The sequence below is a fragment of the Dendrobates tinctorius genome, unplaced genomic scaffold (assembly GCF_039654945.1).
Source record: "Dendrobates tinctorius isolate UK_male_01 unplaced genomic scaffold, ASM3965494v1 ptg000082l, whole genome shotgun sequence".
Taxonomy (NCBI): Eukaryota; Metazoa; Chordata; class Amphibia; order Anura; family Dendrobatidae; genus Dendrobates; species Dendrobates tinctorius.
In genome coordinates, this window is record NW_027361750.1 from 6,042,290 (window position 1) to 6,061,763 (window position 19,474).

The 19,474-nt window shown below is 44.8% G+C and overlaps 1 protein-coding gene across 1 annotated transcript in view; it reads left to right on the top strand.

Moving 5' to 3' along the window:
* PREX2 (phosphatidylinositol-3,4,5-trisphosphate dependent Rac exchange factor 2) overlaps positions 1–19,474 on the top strand; it is a 597,424-nt gene that overhangs the window by 299,058 nt on the left and 278,892 nt on the right. The window contains exon 13 of the mRNA XM_073583857.1: positions 1,569–1,618. Within this exon, the coding sequence (XP_073439958.1) occupies positions 1,569–1,618 (50 nt within the window). The remainder of the gene's footprint in view (positions 1–1,568; positions 1,619–19,474) is intronic.

Genomic DNA, 19,474 nt, shown 5'->3' on the forward strand with positions numbered 1-19,474 from the left:
TATTCTGAGTAGTGATGATCGAATGTGTATGGATAAGGTGTTATCCGAGCATGCTCAGGTGCTAACCGAGTGGCTTCGGCGTGCTCGAATAATATGTTTGAGTCCCCGTGCCTGCATGTCTCGTGGCTATTCGACTGCTGCACCACATGCAGGAATTGCCTAACAAACAGCAAATCCCTCCAAGTGTTGTAGCTGTCTAAGGCTATGTGCCCACATTAGCGTTTTTAAACGCTCAGAAAACCGGACTCCTTCCCAGAAACCGCGTGTTTATTTCCGTGCGTTTTTTGCGTGATTTTTGCACAAAAACCGCGCATTTTTGATGCGTTTTTTTTCGTTCGGTTTCTGGGGACATTGGAAATGGCTAAAAACGCAGAGCTATGCGGAAATTAATGAGCATGCTGCGTTTTTAGCCGCTAAGCATTTTCTGAGCATTTAAAAACGCATGCATTAGCACAAAAAAAAAAAAATGCATTAAATTGAATGGGAAACTTCTTTTAAGCGTTTCTGCAGCGTCTGATCCTGCACAAACACTGCAGAAACACTTACAAAATCGCAACGTGGGTACACAGCGTAACTGTCGCAAGACATCTTATCCGATCATGTTCGCTCATCACCACTTCTGAGTAGTAAGTTTGAGGTTACTCTCATCTAATTAGTATGGTGCGTTTCTCACTAAAGAAGTGGGTGCTCAAAGCCTCAATCAGTTTGATGCTGAGAAACTGCCTATCTTTCAACCTTATTCTCTGAAATGGGTTTCCATGTTCAAAATATGAGATTGTTAATTAAATGGCTGAATGCTGCAATGAGAGGATGAGATGGTATTGTATTCAGGAAGCAGCCAAGAAGTGTCTACCTTAGAAATGTTAGCTGGATCAGAAAATTGAGAAAGTCTTTGGTTTTAATTGATATATAAATGTTAATAAATTTTAAATAGCAAATTACAATAGATTTTTTTTATCTCTTCCCTTGTCCAAATTATTGTAGTTTTAGTCATATTACCAGAAGTCAGAACCCATCACATACACGTTGGAGATATTTTTTTTTAGTAGCATGGAATAGTATTAAAGGAAAAAAAAAATCCTCATCTGATAAATCCTCCGCCTGTCCAGTCCTGCTGCTCCGATGCTACCTGTAGCAGTACAGGATACCTGTAACCGGTATGGCGCCAGTAATCAGCTGAGGCGGTCTCAGGACGGTACAGCAAAGCAAACTGAGCTTCAGGGGCCACCTGTGTTCTTTCTATTATATTCTGTTTCTTACTTTTATTATTTTTTTTTATCTAATTATATGTATCAGTCTCCTGTACAGAATAAATCCATTTTGTGTTTCCTGACACCTTTTGGTTACAACTTATCCAGGTTAGATAGTTAATACCCAGGAATAATTGGCGGTCTGATCAATGTTATCCAGTACAAGATGCAATTGAATTTACTTTTGTCATACTTGCTACAAGGCTACGACAGGAGATATGCTTGTTCTCTCCATCATTATATTCATATAACTGTTGTAAATGAACAGGTCATTAAATGTTTTTCATGTTAAAATAAAATGTTATCCTTTCTTTTCAGGGTGTTAGACTATACTGCCGACTGCACAGTCTGTTTACTCCAGTAATTAGGTAAAGTTTTGGAAAATGTTCTATTTTTTTGTTATTGTCATTATATTCCAAGCAAGCATTTTTTATGTAGTGTTTAATGGGAAAAAAAAGTTTAATGTGAACCACCAGCCTTATTTGGGTTATGAGTGCAAGATTTTGTGCAGGTTCCTCTAACAATAAAGACCCCACATACCAGTCCACATCAAGGTGGCCTTATTCACTTACACTTCATACTGACCAATGGATCCTATGTAGGCATAGAGAAGTGTGGCCCCATAGCAAGAGCACAATGGGCCTCTCCTGGTGCAGATTCATGACATCCTGATATCCTCATTAGAAGATACTTGGGTGCTTGCGATCCTCCAAACTTATGCAAAAATAAAAAGACTTTTGGCCATTGAGTAGTTTTGATTCTTGCAGGATCACACTACGTATGAAGAATAAGTGTTAGGCCAGGGTCACACGTGCGAGTACAATGCGAGAAACTCACGCATCAATACCCGGACCAGCACTCGGTACCGGAGTGTGCGTCTGTATGTATTTCTATGCGGCCGCACACTCCTGTCCGGAGTGCCGGCAGCAGCGCCATGTATTGATGCGAGAGACTCACGTGAGTTTCTCTCATTGTACTCGCAAGTCTGACCCCAGCCTTAGACAAACTGATTTGTTACCTTCTTCATTCACTTGCCCCCATGGTAGGAGCCTCTATCAGCATTGAATGCTCCAGAATGAATGAAACTGTTATGGTACCTCTTATGCTTGATGTATAGTTAGTGGCATTTAAAAGTTTGGGCACCCCTGGTCAAAAATAGCTGTTATTGTGAACAGTTGAACAAATTGAAGATGAAATGATCTCTAAAAGCCCTAGGGGTACCCTTGGTGATTTGTGTGCTCTGCTAACCCCATTATTCTACATCCTATAGAAAACATGCTGCTACCAGGGTTCAATGATGTCACTGCACTGTGCCAACTGTTTGCAGGGGAGAACAAACTCTTTCTCTGAGATTAGATACAATGTATGCAATATGCACAGTGACAGTGCTCTCGCTCGCCAGCTGTGACCAGAAGTAACTAGCTGACAAACGAGTGCACTGTCAGTACACATTGAAAAGAGAGAACAAGTGAGCTGAGACCAGCACCAGCCCTGCAAGTGATGTCACTTATGGAGCAAGGTTAGTCTCATCTATTCCTGCACGCCATGTAATCTTCTTACAGTGCAAACTGACAGTGTGCTCTCTTACTGGCTCGTTACTTCTAATCAGAGATGGTGAGTGAGCACATTGTCACTGTGCACACTGCTCAGTGACAAAAATCTACTGAGCATACATCGGAATCGACAACCAATGCATGTTCAGTAGAACATTGGTAGCCTCGCCCCTGAAATGGAGGTTACTGATAATGCTTCATTTCAGGAAGGTGGCAGAAGTTGCGCAATGAGGATGAATCATTTGACTTTCCCAGCATGCACTGGGAGTCCGAAAAAACGGTCATCAAAGAGGAAGTAGTGAAAAAAATAATTACACAGTTAGATAGTGGAGTGAGGGAAAGGTAGGGACTTTTTAATTAAAGAACATTACAAAACAGATTAGTTTATGACATTAAATTGATTTAGGATTAAAATAAATTTGAGTTTTGGATCACCCCAATAAGTGTAATGAGAAAACAGAGAAAGCGATATACCAAGTGACTGGCCAGTTCCTAACTCGCAGGTTACAATATGCCAGTATGGTTTGTAGCTACTTTTAAAAACAACTAGGACATATCTTTCTCGATAATCCCATGAAGTATGAGATATAGCTAATTGGCGTGGCCACTGGCTGGCTAAATATATGCCCAGGAATCATTTATTAAATATTGCCCTTGGCTCTTTGTCAGTGATAAAGATGAGCTATACATAGAATAATGAGACAAAGAAATATCTGGAGCTTACGGTCTAAGCAAAGCAATAGCGAGTGGATTTTTCTGCACTTTGCTGATGATCTGTAGAATTCATCGAAACTGGTCCAGACAATGGCACATCTATAAGAGCAGTTTGCTGTCTGCACAAATTTCCTACTAATTCACTTACAGAGCAGTCATATTACTTTGACCTAAATCAAAATTCCATATTTTTCTTTTTAAGAAAATCAGCTCTAAGGCTAAACATCATCACTGTCCAAACCTGCCTCTGATAATGTATAGAAATGCTATTAGCCGCATCGTTCAGCGCACAGGATTTACATGTAAATGGGATTAAACAAATATATACAAATAACAAAACCATTAGCGTAGCTCTCCATTGACTTGCATGGACACGAACAATCAGACATTACAGTTTCCATTATATATTTACTTTTGTCAGCAATATCCAGAAACCTATCTGGATCACCATGGAAAACGATGGCTGTAATTTGTTTCTAACGTATATAAATTGTTATTACACACAGGACCATTTCCCATTGCCATTTTTCATCCATGTCTGATATAATAAGTGTATGTTCAAATATTGTGTTTTTGCTGTGTATTTTGTGCGTAAAATATGTAAAAAATACGTTTTTTTTCCATATGTATTTTTGGGGACCTGCCAAGATCCGGCACGTCAATTCTTTCAGCGTTTTTGCAGCTCTTTTCATCCATTCAAAGGAATAGATGAAAATGCAAGTAAAAATGCACATAAAAATGTGACAAGATATGTGTATTATAAACAGCGTTTTTTTAGTGACACCTATCTGGCTTTTGGTGCAGAAAAAAATGCCCCATGTGAACATACCCTAAGTCTTATCCCATTTTTGTTTTGTTAAAAAAATACGTATTTTCCAATACGTGGCAATGTGGAAAAATAATGTGGTACCTTACTGATAATTTAATGTTTAACTCTCTAAAGTGGGCAGAATAATGTGGACCTTGGTTAGAGGCACTAAAGCTCTTGTTTATAGGGACTGTCCACTTTGGAGAAAAAAACCTTTTTGTAAGATCAGTCCATCAACATAAGGCTGATTATAGGTTGTCCCATTACTACAACTCCTGGGGATTATCTGTATTCATTTTTGTAAATCAGCAATAATTGTTTAATTTCCCCATAACAGCATTGCAAAGTTCCCAATGAAGTCAATAGACTGTCCATAAATGTACGGTATCTTGGTATCTTGTGCTGGTGTAATATATAGCTCCTCTCACTTTGGAAGACCAGCAGACCATGGTAAATCTCAAGTGTAAGAGGGTGAAGAGGAGGAAGAGTCACAAGGGGGGTTACCTTTCCTGATCCGTGTCCGGAACCACATAGCCGAGCAGCAGGGTTGCCGGGGGGAAGACTTTGTGACCTGGACCGACTGCACCTTGTGACTGCAAGGGGCAGTGAGGAAAAGGAAGGGGCAGTGGACCCGAAGCTGTGCAGGCAGAGGGTTTGAAAGGAGAGCATGCCAGGCACAGAGCAGAGCGCGCCAGAGACAGGGGAGAGCTTGCCAGAGAGAAAGTAGGCTGCAGCACCGCGCTCCTAGAGAGAGAGAGAACACCCTGTCAGAGGATTGGGACTGAAGTACTGGACATAGTGCGTGCTGTAAGTATGTGGACTTGGTAACCTCCGTGACCAAAGGAGACCTCCCCCCTGACAGTGAAGAGACAGTTACCCAAGCATTCAGTCCTGGGGACTGCAGTGACAAGCCAGGGCCCCTGAGTGTGGCAAAGAGACTTCCCAGTGTGCGCAGCATCGTTACTGCAGAGAGACTGTCAGTGTATCATACAAAGACTTAGAGCAGGGGAGACTCAGGTTTGCAGCATCTCCCTGCTTCCTGCTTTAACCCCTGAGGTTCCAGCTTCATCCAGAGGACAGACTACAGAGACTGCAAGCGCCGCTGTTACCGGTGCCAACGTGGGAGGAAGATATCCTGCAATCAAGCTTTCCCCGGACTGATAAGTTACAAGAATTCCAGTTTAACCGTTTCAATTCTACATAACAAACTCTGCATAACTGTTTAATAGCTTCCCCTAGCTTTTCTACTGTTTATCGTTTATTCTGTCACTTTTATCCCCCACTGCTTCTCCCTGCGTGGAGAATTTATCCCCTGTAAATAAACCCTTTAACTTTTGGTCTGTCTCTGATCCATGGCAACATCCTCAGTACCTGCAGGTTATTACACAAGTCCAGACTATACCTTGGGGTATAAATTGACCTAGGTCATAATATACCAGGGGTATAATCAAGCCTAGGCTGCTTTAACCCCGGGTATAGTCTAGACTTGAGGTATACTATGTAGAGTTGAGCGAAACGGGTTGGTCATATTCATAAGTCGCCGACTTTCGCTAAAGTCGGGTTTCATGAAACGAAACCCGACCATAGCGTGAGGTCGGCCATGAGGTAGGCGACCAGAGCGCAAAAGTCGCGTTTCAAATGATGCTTCCAGCGCCCTTTTTCAGCCAATGATGGAGGACGCACCCTATGGGCAATGCGATGACATGGGCAGCAGTCACCACCATCTTTGAGAAGGGCATGCAAGTGATTGACTTGCTTTGTGTGGCGTCACATGGGCTATAAAAGGGCGTGCACTCCGACCACCATCTTACTTCTGCCGATCTTAGCATAGGGAGAGGTTGCTGCTGCTGATTCTGAATAAGGGAGAGCGTTAGGCAGGGAAGAAGAAAAAACTGCTTCTGCTGGTAGCGATTTTCACTGTACAACACAACAGTTTGTGTGCAGTGACAGAGGAGGATATATTTTTGTGCATCAGCTCTGTTGGTTATTAGGCTGCCTTATAAGGCTCCCTGACAGCTGCATTGCTGTTTGCACACTGCTGTGCAAACTGCTTTTTTAAAAGCAAAAATATTTTTCTTCCTCTTTTCTGCACAGTTACCAAGCGTTCATTTTTCCACACTTTTGTGTGCAGCAGTCCTGCTTATTAGGCTGCCTGCTGCCATACTTGGACTAAGAGCATCATTGTCAGCCTCCTAAAATCTCTAGGGAGATTCAAATTCTCCCAAATACTATATACACCGTGTACCTTGTCATACACCAGCCAATTTCAGCCTCTTAAATTGAGGTGTAATCTATAGTGGGCCTGAGATAATTGATCAGCCTCCTAAAATCTCTAGGGAGATTCAAATTCTCCCCAATACTATATACACCTTGTACCTTGTTTTACAGTACCATATAGCTGGTGGTATTTTGGGTGCTGTTATGAATGGGTCACCGAGGAGAAAAAAAACAAAACAAGCTAAGCCACAGAAAACCAGAGAAGTTGGTAACTATGCAGACTGCAGATCCCTGATCTTACCACGCAACTAGCAGTAGCCGTGGAGCGTGCCTACGATGTTCCTAGATGCCTCGTCACGGCCGGAGGACTACATAAGCCTAAAGCAAGAAAAGGGAAAACTAACTGCCCCAGAGCAGACCCCCAAAGGAATAGATAGCCCCCACACATGTATTGACGGTGAAAGAAGATGAAGGCACAAACACAGGCAGGAAAATAGGCTGAGCAAATGATGGGGCCCAAACTAAGTAGACAGGAAAGGAAAGGCAAGTCACTGTCTGCAACATGCAAGAAACCCTACAAAAATAATGTCCAACACTTCTGATAGCAAAATTAACCCTGAAGTCACTAGACTTCTCCCACTATATCAGCACTCTAGAATATTCTGAGACAGAGCAAAAAGAGACCGAACTAGTAAGGGACAAAAAGGCAATTGGCAAAATACTGATAAATAAGAGTGGAAATTCAGCTCAGCCCCCAGCTGGGGCTGGCAGACCACACAAAAAACTGGATAGACCAACATTATCATGTGTGAACATTAGCAGAAAAACTTAGCTTTAGATGACTGGAACAGAGCTGAAAACCAAGAGCTGACAAGCCAGAAGGAATCACCAGCAACGGAATAGGGCGTCGGCTGTCTTAAATCCAATCTGAGAATCATGAGATCCAATCATCATCCTCATTCTCAGGTGGCAGATCTCAACCGATCAAACCAGCCGCACCACCTCCCAAACCAGAGAATGAACTCATAACAGGGTACATTTTCCCAAAAATTAGGAAGTATGGTGGAAGAGGCCGTGGAAGTGGGCGGGAGTTGCCAGCTGGTACTGATGGTGGTGGTGCATCTGCTGGTAGTGGCAAAAGCACAATAGCACCTAAGACAGGAGGTGTTGAGCCTGCATCATCGTCTGGCTCCACAAGGCCTCGAAGGCTCCCTTTTCTGGGAGTAGGTAAACCGCTTTTAAAGCCGGAGCATCATGAACTGTTTTTGGCTTACATTGCCGAAACAGACTCCAGGTAATATGCCCTCCTCTTCTGAAGTTTCAAAAAATGCAAGCACTGAGTCGGCAAGTACTGGCTCCTGGTCAGGAAGAACCCCTTTCCTTGTGTCCTTCACCCCCCACCAAAAGTGAATGATGCAGCAGACCACACTTCACATTAGTCCATGTAGCTCTTTCTCACATATCATGCCTGGTTTATCAAGTCAAATCGTGAATTCCCCAGTCCGAGATGAATCTGACATGGAGTGTGGGTCGCCAGCCAGGGCAGTGGGGTTAATCGGTACCAGGTCGGTGTCTCAGAGTGATGTGTCATGGTGGTGGTGACCCGGTCCGAGGGCCTGGGTGTCCATGCAAAGGGGTGAATAACGTTTATAGGTGAATGATATGTGACGCCACCTGTGGTTTCTGATCAGATTGACCAGTGCTGCAGTGTCGCTTCTATGGGACAGATGTTGTGGTGCAGCTAAGATGTAGAAGCCCTGCACAAGTAGGGCCGTAGTCGCAGGGCAGATGAAAGAGTTGGTAGATGGTGTGCAGTGCAGGATGTAGCAGAGCCGTGCGCCAGGTGCAGGAGAAAGATCACAGACACAGTCGTGCAGTTCCTTTACCTGTACTTGGTAAGTGCCGTCCAGGACCCAGAGTACAGATGGAGGAGTTGGTCAGCCTAGAAGCAAATTAGAAATTCTCTCTCTGCAGATAGGTAGTGTGGCCTCCGTTCTAGCGCTTATCTGAGGTACTCGCAGTACTGAGTTCACTGAAGTTCCCCCTGTTGACTCTCTTTTGAAACTTTCTCGTACGCAGGCAGCCGTAGCCTTTTCCTTCTGGCTCACACACGTCGCTGCTGGGGCCTCCGAGCCTTAGTTGGGAACAGAGCATTTACAGCTGCTACTTCCTCCGGTTTCTGCTGCAGGACCGTCAGTGTCCATACAAACTCGGGAGACCGCAATCTGGACCATGCGCTCCAGCTAGGAGTGAGCCTTAACTCTGCTCATCCTCCAGCTCCCCTTCTCACGTCCACACACTTCCCCTTCCCTTCACAGACTGCCCTAACTTCCCTCCTCCCGACCACAGAGAGCAGCTCCTCAGCAGTCAGGTTCAGAGCTCTCCCTGCTGGCCTAGAGTGGGAACTGTGTTGTGTGTTGGTTTAACTGCTAGAGTGATCCTTCGTTGCTCCCAAGCATGACATCACACTCCCTAGGAGGAAGGTAATGCCACTGTGGTGACCGTACTCCTGGGGACGCCACAAGTGCACTGATGCCCAGCCACTGCTAGATGATTCTGCTGGTACATTGACCCAGACCACTACATTCCCCTCGCACTCTACACAGCCAGAATCTGACCCTGATGAAACTCAGGCTCCCCTTCCCGCATACTATACCACCTTACACAGTTACAAAGAGGAAGGTGCAGATGAAAGTGCAGGTTCCTTGAGCAGGTGGGGGGGCATACTCATGGGCAACGGCACTGGCACAGGGCCACTCATAGTATGCAAAAGTGTCTCACCCGCCGTCAGACACACCGCCATACTATGAGGGGCCCTGTGCCAGTGCCGTCGCCAACAAGTGGGCCCCCCTGCTTGCTCAGGATCACAGCACTTGCAAAGTTGAAATACTTACCTCTCCCTGCTCCACCGCCATGACGTCTTCCACGTTTCCTGACAGTGACATTCTGGTCAGAGAGCGCGATGACATCACATCTGTATGCCCTCTGCCTAAACAGTCCAAGTGCAGAGAGATGGAAGATGGGGACAACGAGGAGTCCAGAGAACAGGGATTCCCTAGTGAGGAGACTTATTTAATTGTTTTAAAGGTTGGGAGCAATTTTTGGGGAGCACTATACTCTGGAGAATGATATATGGGGCCCACCATACACTGGAGCATTCCAAAGGTGGACATCAAACACTGGAGCAGCATTTACAGGGCCCATTATACACTGCAGCATTAGAAATGGGGCCCATTATATATATATGGAGCATTATTTGGGCCCATAAGACACTGGAGCATCATCCATGGGGCCCATCATATACTGGAGCATTGTAAATGGGGCAGATTATATATAGAGCATTATTTGGACCAGTCGTACACTAGAGCATCATCTGTGAGGCCCATCATATGCTGGAGCTTTCCAAATGGGGGACATCAGACACTGGAGCAGCATTTACAGGGCCCATTATTCACTGGAGCATTAGAAATGGGGCCCATTATATATAGAGCATTATTTGGGCCCATAAGACACTGGAGCTTCATCCATGGGGACCAACATATACTGTAGCATTATGTGGAGCTCATCATATACTGTATCGAACATTATATGGGACCAATGATTCTGTATGGAGAAATATATGGGCCTCATTACTCTGTATAGTGCACTAAGCAGTGGCCATAATACTGTATAGAGTAATATACTGTCCGTTTTTGGAGCTATTGGAGAATTTAAAATGGATATCAGTCATATGATGTAAGAAGTGAAGTATTTTTCATTGTACTATACCCCTATTTCTCTGCCGTATCAGAGGATCATGAATTGTGGCATGTGTTAAAGGAGCCCAGTGACACTCTTTGGCCCTGGGCCCACGAAAACCTGGAGCCAGCCCTACCCCCCCCCCCACAGCTTTAGCCAAATAACCCCCAATTTTCAATGCCTAACTATTATTATAAAGTAAATTAAGGTTGACAAGCTTAAGTAATAAGAATTGATGTTTTTGGCATTAAAATGGGCACTGTAGGTGTGTCTCCTGTCCTCCACTCACTGCTGACTTTTCTTCCCTATTGACTTGCATTGGGTTTTGTGTTTCAGTCGGCCTTCGACTTTTCACGATAATCGGCCGATTGCATTCGACCCGACTTTTGCGAAAGTCGGGATTCATGAAACCCGACTCGACCCGAAAAAAGGCAAAGTCGCTCATCTCTAATACTATGACCTCTTACACCGGGTCTTCCAAAGTGAGAGGAGCTACAGTATATGTAGCAACTCTCATCTCTAGCTACTATATGAGGATAGTGAGCAAGCAGCCCATTCATGGTCAATACCCAGTAATCTTATTTTATGTAATTTGCTACTCTGAGCAGGAAATCAGGAGTAGAAAAAGTCAGAAAACATATTCCTTAAGGAATTGCTTTGGCACCTGGCTAGCAGTTTTATATATTCAATTTAAATATTAAATGTATCGATTTTATACATTCAATATTAGTGGGTTTAGGTCATCAATATCAGATCATTGAAGATCTAACAGCCGGCACCCCACAGATCATCTGATTGCAAGTGCCTGGGTGTCCACAGATCAAGAGCTGGAACAGCACAGCTCGGTATGCAGCATACTGGGGGATTCTCAGGTCAGATCCTAATCGGCTGCAGTGCTCTGTACCGAAGGATAAGTCATTAATGTCACTAGACCTGAAAACACTATTAAACAAAGTTTGACCATCTGTAAATGTACATGCTTTAGCTACGAGAAGTTGTAGAAATGTAAGGTGCAAACAATAATATGACATAGCTGAAACATGAATGACTTTCCTCATTGCAGTGTTCTGCCTTGCGGCACCAAATTTGCAGGAAGGCAAAAAATAGATAGCCCTTCCTCTAGAATCAAATATATACTCTGGCGCGGGCCTATAACATGGCGGCAATACAGACGCATACAAGACAATACAAAAACTCTGCAAACATTGAACACATGAATTACACTTTTTGCTAAACACAAACATCAGTTGTTATTAGAGCATATTTTGATCAAAGTGTGTGAGCCCACCTGTGAGCCCTACCCCCTCTAAATGTGGCTGTATCCCTCCAAATGAATTTCGGAACGTTGGATCCAGCTATACTTTGATCTAATAAGAAACAGACTTGTACAGATTAGTGGATAGAGTGCACAACCATGACTGAGGCAACTAAACCCCCACACGCAGCACCATGTGTCATTTCTGACCTGCCTATAGCCGCCATTACAATTACAAGGGAGCAAATTGATTAGGATATGTGTCATATGCATGACAGCACAAAGTGCTGGAAATTAAAATATATGAAGGAGTAAAATGTACTTTTACCAGTATAAATGGTCTTATGTACCTACTGGGAAAGAATGAGCTGTCTGCTTGTCTTATGCACGAAGCAATAAGGATCTATTCTGCTTCTCTCCAAGCAGCAGTCTATTGCCAGACATTATGTCAAGTCAGTGTAATGTCAAGCCAGACAAAAATGTAATAACTCTATCCTTCACGTCCTAGTATTCCTGTAAGCACATTGCCTCCAATTACATATTATACAAATGGAGTAGTTTAGCAGTTCTGCTGGATGTAATCTTATGCTCTGCCATGCCTGAATTGCCGAGCTTTCTGGAAATAATTTTGACTTTTTTTTTTTTTTATTCAGCCCAAAAGAAATGGGTAACAAAGATGGAGATCGTGCTTTATTCTATGAATATAATTTCTCATTCCTATGAGGCTTGAGATGAGCGGCGGTGCAGAAGCCTCACTGGTTGTTCACATTAGAAATGTAATAATTAATTTAGATCTGAGGACACGTGACACGTCCTCTCTCTCCATTTCCCGCACTTGTATTGTCACTTTATGAGGATCTAATGAACTGTGAAATAACAATGCCTTTGTAATATATCTATACTCATAAGGAACCAAGCGTAAAAAGTAATTGCAGGCAGTGATTCTTCGATTCTTCATACATACAGAACCCTGTTTCCACTAAATATACAATTTTCTAACCTTAGCAGGATGAATGTAAAGTGCCCATGTAATGAGAAGTGGCTCAATTGTGTTTGGTAAATGACCCTCACACATTCACATGCTCTCATTTGATAGATAGTATGATAAACAGACAATCCACAATCACTTTTTTTTTAATTAATTTCTCTTACCAACAAATCACTCCAAAATGCTGACCGCTAGGTGTCTTACATTAGTTAATCTTGCTATCTGCTGCCTGTTGTCAGGTGTAATCCATCCAAGTAGCAGAGTCTCAGAGACTGATTTGTTTCAATGGTCCTTTCCTCCTGTCTGGAAAAAAGGAGCATTGGTACACAGCCAAAACCAAAAAGGTTATGGCAAGCAAATGACAAAGCCATAACCAAAAAGTGAGCATTCCATGCAAGCCATTGGAAGGAGAAATGCTTGCTGGAACATGGGGATAAAAATAATTTGAGATTATATAGTGCTGGCAAAATGCTAATTTAGAGGAACCACTCACTTAAAATTAAAGAATAACAAGTTACAGAGCATGAGAATCACGTTCATTCATATTAAACTGGTTGTTTTTTCATCAAGAGCAGTGTAAACCTGTGGTGGGGGATAAGGGTAGCAAGGCAATGTAGAAAGTATTTTTCTATCCTCCCGATAAGCACTTTGTGGACTTGCTTTGCAGGAGGCATAATGTCGTAGAGATGCAATTTTGGAAGAAAAGATCTATCATAAAGCAATGCCTTAAGATACCAAATGTCAAGGTTCATCAACAATAATAACATACCAAAATGTCATGATCTCATTGAGAAAAATAGCAAAATGTAACATAAAATGCTCAATTTTTGAAACTCAGTTGACTTTAGAAACAGCACAAAACCGTATATACATATTGTAAACATATACAGTATACTGTATGTAATTTATTTATATAGGTATATACAGTTGTGTAAGAAAGTGTTTGCCCTGATTTCCTATACTTTTGCATGTTTGTCACACTTAAATGTTTCCGATCACCAAACAAATTTAAATATTAGACAAAAATAACACAAGTAAATAAAAAATGCAGTTTTTAAATGAATATCTTTATTATATTACTAGTTGGGCCACCCTTAGGCGCCTTTAATGTATATATAATGCAATATGTCATGGTGTGTAGCGGGGCAACAAGAGTACTACTCCATGAGTCCATGGTCTGTATAGACACTCTTGTGCACTATTCACTTCTCTCATACCCCAAGATCAGACAATAGAGCTGGTGGAGGCGTTGGTCTGCTCCTATCACCAAAATGTACCTTTCAGGTTATCCCTCAAGTACCCTCACTTGTCTTCCCTTCTTTTGAGGTCCATGCCGTCAGACTCTACACCCCCTTCTCCATGCGAGTGGCGGTGGTGTATCGTCCTCCCGGCCCCTCCCATCAGTTCCTGGATCATTTTGCCACTTGGCTTCCACATTTTCTCTCCTGTGACATCCCTACCCTCATCATGGGAGATTTCAACATTCCCATTGCTCTTCCCCTCTCATCATCTGCTACTCACCTTTTATCTCTAACCTCCTCATTTGGCCTTTCGCAGCTTACTAATTCTCCAACGCATGAAGACGGAAACTCCCTCGACTTGGTCTTCTCTCGGCTTTGTGCAGTGGATGATTTTGCAAACTCCCCTCTCCCGCTCTCTGACCACAATCTTCTTTCATTCTCTATCAAGAACTGCCAGGCTGCTCAGGTCACCCCCACTGTCCAGACTTATAGAAACATACAGGCCATTAACACCCAGAAACTTATGAAGAACTTGCAGTCTTCATTGGCCCCTATCTCCTCCCTCTCATGTCCTGATTCTGCATTGAAGCATTACAATGAAACACTTCAAAGTGCCCTGGATGAATTTGCACCCCCTATAAATAGAACACCACAACGCAGACGGCGACAACCCTGGCACACGGTGCAAACACGTTTCCTGCAGCGGTGCTCCAGGTGCGCTGAACGTCTGTGGAGAAAATCCAATCTACCCGAAGATTTCATCCATTTTAAGTTTATGCTTAGAACAAACAACACTGCCCTTCACCTCTCCAAACAAACCTATTTCAACACCCTCATCACCTCACTGTCCAATAACCCGAAACGTCTCTTTGACACTTTTCATTCTCTACTCAATCCAAGAGTACAGGCCCCAACCACGGAGCTCCGAGCTGACGATCTGGCCAATTACTTCAAAGAAAAAATTGACCAGATCCGACAGGAAATTATCTCCCAATCACCTCATACCATGCACTGTCCTCCCTCCCCCATTGCATCTAACTTACTCTCTGATTTTGAACCAGTCACAGAAGAAGAAGTAAGCAGGCTCCTTGCATCTTCTCGCCCAACTACTTGCACCAGTGACCCATTTCCATCACAGCTCCTCCAGTCCCTTTCCCCTGCTGTCACCCCTCACCTAACTAAAATATTTAACCTCTCTTTCTCTTCTGGTATTTTTCCCTCCTCATTTAAGCATGCCATCATACATCCACTACTTAAAAAACCATCCCTCGACCAAAACTGTGCCGCTAACTATAGACCTGTCTCTAATCTTCCCTTCATCTCTAAACTCCTGGAACGCCTGGTCCACTCCCGTCTTATCCGCTATCTCTCAGAAAACTCTTTTCTCGACCCTCTCCAATCCGGTTTCCGCTCTTTACACTCCACTGAATCTGCCCTCACTAAAGTCTCTAATGATCTGCTAACAGCTAAATCAAATGGTCACTACTCCATGCTAATTCTCTTGGATCTCTCTGCAGCATTCGACACTGTGGATCATCAGCTCCTCCTCACTATGCTCCGTTCCATTGGCCTCAAGGATACCGTTCTCTCCTGGTTCTCCTCCTATCTCTCCGACCGCTCCTTTACTGTATCTTTTGCCAGTTCCTCCTCCTCTCATCTTCCCCTTACTGTTGGGGTCCCCCAAGGATCGGTTCTAGGCCCCCTCCTCTTCTCCTTGTACACTGCCCTTATTGGTCAAACAATCAGTAGATTTGGTTTCCAGTACCATCTCTATGCTGATGACACCCAATTATACGCTTCTTCTCCTGACATCACGCCAGCCTTTCTAGAAAACACCGGCGATTGTCTAAACGCTGTGTCTAATATCATGTCCTCACTATATCTGAAACTGAACCTGTCAAAGACTGAACTCCTATTATTATTATTACTAAGGGAAAAAGAAATCCAAACATACAGGGCCCTGGGTGAAAAAGTGATTGCCCTCTAAGCCTAATAACTAGTTGGGCCACCCTTAGGCGCCTTTAATGTATATATAATGCAATATGTCATGGTGTGTAGCGGGGCAACAAGAGTACTACTCCATGAGTCCATGGTCTGTATAGACACTCTTGTGCACTATTAAGTATGGCACTTCCATTATTGTTTCTATATTAATTTACCAGGGAACTTATTGTTATTTATTGTAGGTTGGTTTTGTTATTATATACACAGTACATTCTAATATGACTGATCCCAGAAAAAGAACAAACAGGGGTAATGAACTGGTTCAGAGTACCCCTGAACCTCATTGCTGGACTGGGGCTTCATGACAGTGACTATCAAAGTGGTACGAGAAATATGTTCAGTCTGTGCGCTGTCACAATGCTACTCGCGCTTCTCAGTGTGGTTGGACTTTTCTCAATGGTAAGAAATGACACTGATCTACGAATGCCAAGTTCGGAGACTGAGCCCAATGGCTCTGAGATCTAAATTTGCTGTGCATAAAATAGTGGTACAGGGCGAAATCAAAGCTGAAAAAGGTGCAAAATCAATTTTTATTTTCTTTTATTTCTTATAAGTTGTAGCCAATGCTACAGTGGCTCAGTGGATAGCACTGCAGCGCTGGGGTCCTGGGTTCGAATCCCACCAAGGACAACATCTGCAAGGAGTTTGTATGTTCTCCCCGAGATTGCATGGGTTTTTGTCCAGTTTCCTCCCACATTCCAAAGACATACTGATAGGGAATTTAGATTGTGAGCCCCATCGGGGACAGTGATGATAATGTGTGTAAACTGTAAAGCACTGTGGAATATGTTAATGCTATATAAAAATAAAGATTATTATTATTATTATTAATATATACCGTATATACTCATGTATAAGCCAACCCAACTATAAGTCGAGGCACCTAATTTTGCCACAACAAACCTTGGAAAACTTATTGACTTGAGTATAATCCAGGTATGCATTGTCCCCTCATACCCATCCTGGTATGCATGGTTCCTCATCCCGATCCTTGTCTGCATGGTCCCTCATCCCGATCCTTGTCTGCATGGTTCCTTATTCCTATCCTTGTCTGCATAGCTCCTTATTTCCATCCTTGTCTGGGTGGCTCCTTATTCCCATCCTTGTCTACGTGGCTCCTTATTCCCATCCTTGTCTGTGTGGCTCCTTATTCCCATCCTTGTCTGCATAGCTCCTTATCCCCATCCTTGTCTGCATGGCTCCTTATTCCCATCCTTGTCTGCATGGCTCCTTATTCCCATCTTTGTCTGCATGGCTCCTTATTCCCATCCTTATTCCCATCCTTGAATGCATGGCTCCTTATACCCATCCATGAATGCGTGGCTCCATATCCCCATCCTTGCATGTGGGGCTCCTTATCCCCATCCTTGTATGCGTGGCCCCCATGAGAAAAACATTTAAAAAAACAAAAAAATTCTCCTTACTTACCTTCCCTGCATGCCTTCGTAGCATCTTGTTCCGGTGTCTGTAGCTCCTGAGCAGAGTGATCACTTGTCTACGCTCATTAAGGGAATGATTATTCACCTCTCTCCACCCCTATGAGCCGGCACCCGTGATAGCCCGGCAGCTGCTGGAAGCTGGCGGCTGTAACTGTGGTTGCTATAAAAGAAATTAATATTCATCGCCAGTGCAATGAATGCTCATTTCTCTTTAGTAGCGGGCACCGGAGTTAGCCGCAGACGCCGGCTCCATCCTCCTGTGACTGTGGGGAGGAGGACCGCCATCAGGGTTGTTGAAGAAACCACATCAGGGGGATTACAAAGGGAGACATGCGACTGAAGTTGTCAGGGCAACAGGGGGCGGGGCGAGGGTAAAAGGAGCAGGGGACGCGCTGAGGTGGCAGTTGGCAGAGAGCCTGACAGGAGAGAGGAAGCCGTGCGGCAGAGAGAGGACTGTGGCAACTGACGGTGTGGAAAAGAGAGACAGGCAGGAGATTGAAAAAGGGAAATTTGAGACTTACCGAAGGTTGACGCGTAAGAGACTCTCCCCGGGAGTTTCCCCCCGCAAAGATTCAGATAAAGTGACGGCCGCTGATTCCCTCCGTGGTGTGACAGGACCGGGATCTCAGGCGACCGCTGCGACGACACAGCAATCCGGTACAGTAGCCAGGACACTGCCCCCCTGTCTTCTCCCACAGCCGCGGCCCCGTCATCACCGACCTCAGGGGACGTCACCTCGCTATAGGCGGCCGCAGAGCCCGTCCCGGTTACTGAGGGGACACTGAGCAGAATTTGTTAACGTTTATGTCTTTTTTGAAACTGCGTCATGACCTGGCTGGGGAACGAGCGCCTCTAAACGGACGCCTGGGAGATTGACCCCCTGAACAGTTTCTTCAGGGCCCGTTGTGCCCCACCGACCCCACTTCTTCAGGGCCTGTTGTGCCCCACCGTGCCAGCTTCTTCAGGGCCCGTTGTGCCCCACCGACCCCATTTCTTCAGGGCCTGTTGTGCCCCACCGTGCCAGCTTCTTCAGGGCCCGTTGTGCCCCACCGACCCCATTTCTTCAGGGCCCGTTGCGCCCCACCGCCCAGTTTCTTCAGGGCCTGTTGTGCCCCATCGTTCCGGTTTCTTCAGGGCCTGTTGTGCCCCATCGTTCCGGTTACTACAGGGCCCGTTGCGCCCCACCGTCCAGTTTCTTAAGGGCCTGCTGCGCCCCATCGTTCTGGTCTCTTCGGGGCTGGACAAGCACAAGTCCTTCCGGGAAGTCGTGGATTACAAGGCAGCCACATCTGCAACCCCTGAGTGGTCGTGAACTCGAGCGACGCCCGGAAGGCTAAGTGTATTATAGAGAAAATAAGGACCCTTTTTGTTTTTTTAATGTTGTTTTACGAGTCCCTGCGAGGACAAATAAGTGTTTCCCCTTTTGTCTGATTTAAGCAGTTTTAGCCCTTGCGGCTTTAAAACTTATAAAAGTTTATTTCACCCCACATTCAGTCTCGTGTCTCGTCACTGCATCCTGTGAGCCTGCTCGAACCCTACACTTGGCGTAGTCGGCAGGATGCAGTCTCCGAGCGCGGACAGTGGTAGCCCCGAACATGGGGGAGCTGTAAGCTCTGTAAATAATGAGGGTCCCCGTACCAGCATCTCATTGGGGGCCATGTTGAACAACCTGCCTAGACTCTCTGGCTCAAATACTATGCTATGGAGCTGGACAGAGCGGATGAGGGGGCTTTTTCGGATGCACCCAATGACCCCTGACCTGGAAGCTGAAGTGGCACTCATGGCCCTAGACGGGGAGGTGCGGAGGTCAGTGATGTTGAAACCCCCGGGGCACCGCAACACTTTTGAAAAGGTGTTGCAGATAGTGGAACAGACCCACGGGGATCCCACTAATGTGGGAGAGTTAAGGACCCGACTGTTTAGCCGGATGCAGGCAGAGGGGGAGACGATTACTCAGTATATGAATGTACTCCAAGAGTTGCATACGGCTATTGAAAGAAAAGATGGGGTAGGGGTAGGACCTGTTGACATAACCCTACGTGACCTACTGGTGACTGGACTGCGAGATCCACTGATAAAGCAGGCTTTAAGGGAACGGATCAGAATGAATCCCCAAATCGACTTTTCAGAAGTGGGAAGTCAGGCACGGGTTCAGGAGCAAGAGCAGGGGATGGCGGTCCCCGTGGGGAAGGTCCGAGGTGTGGAGGCCTCCTCGAACACAGTTGAGGAACCTCAATGGGTGGAGGAGATGAAGCGTGAATTGAAAA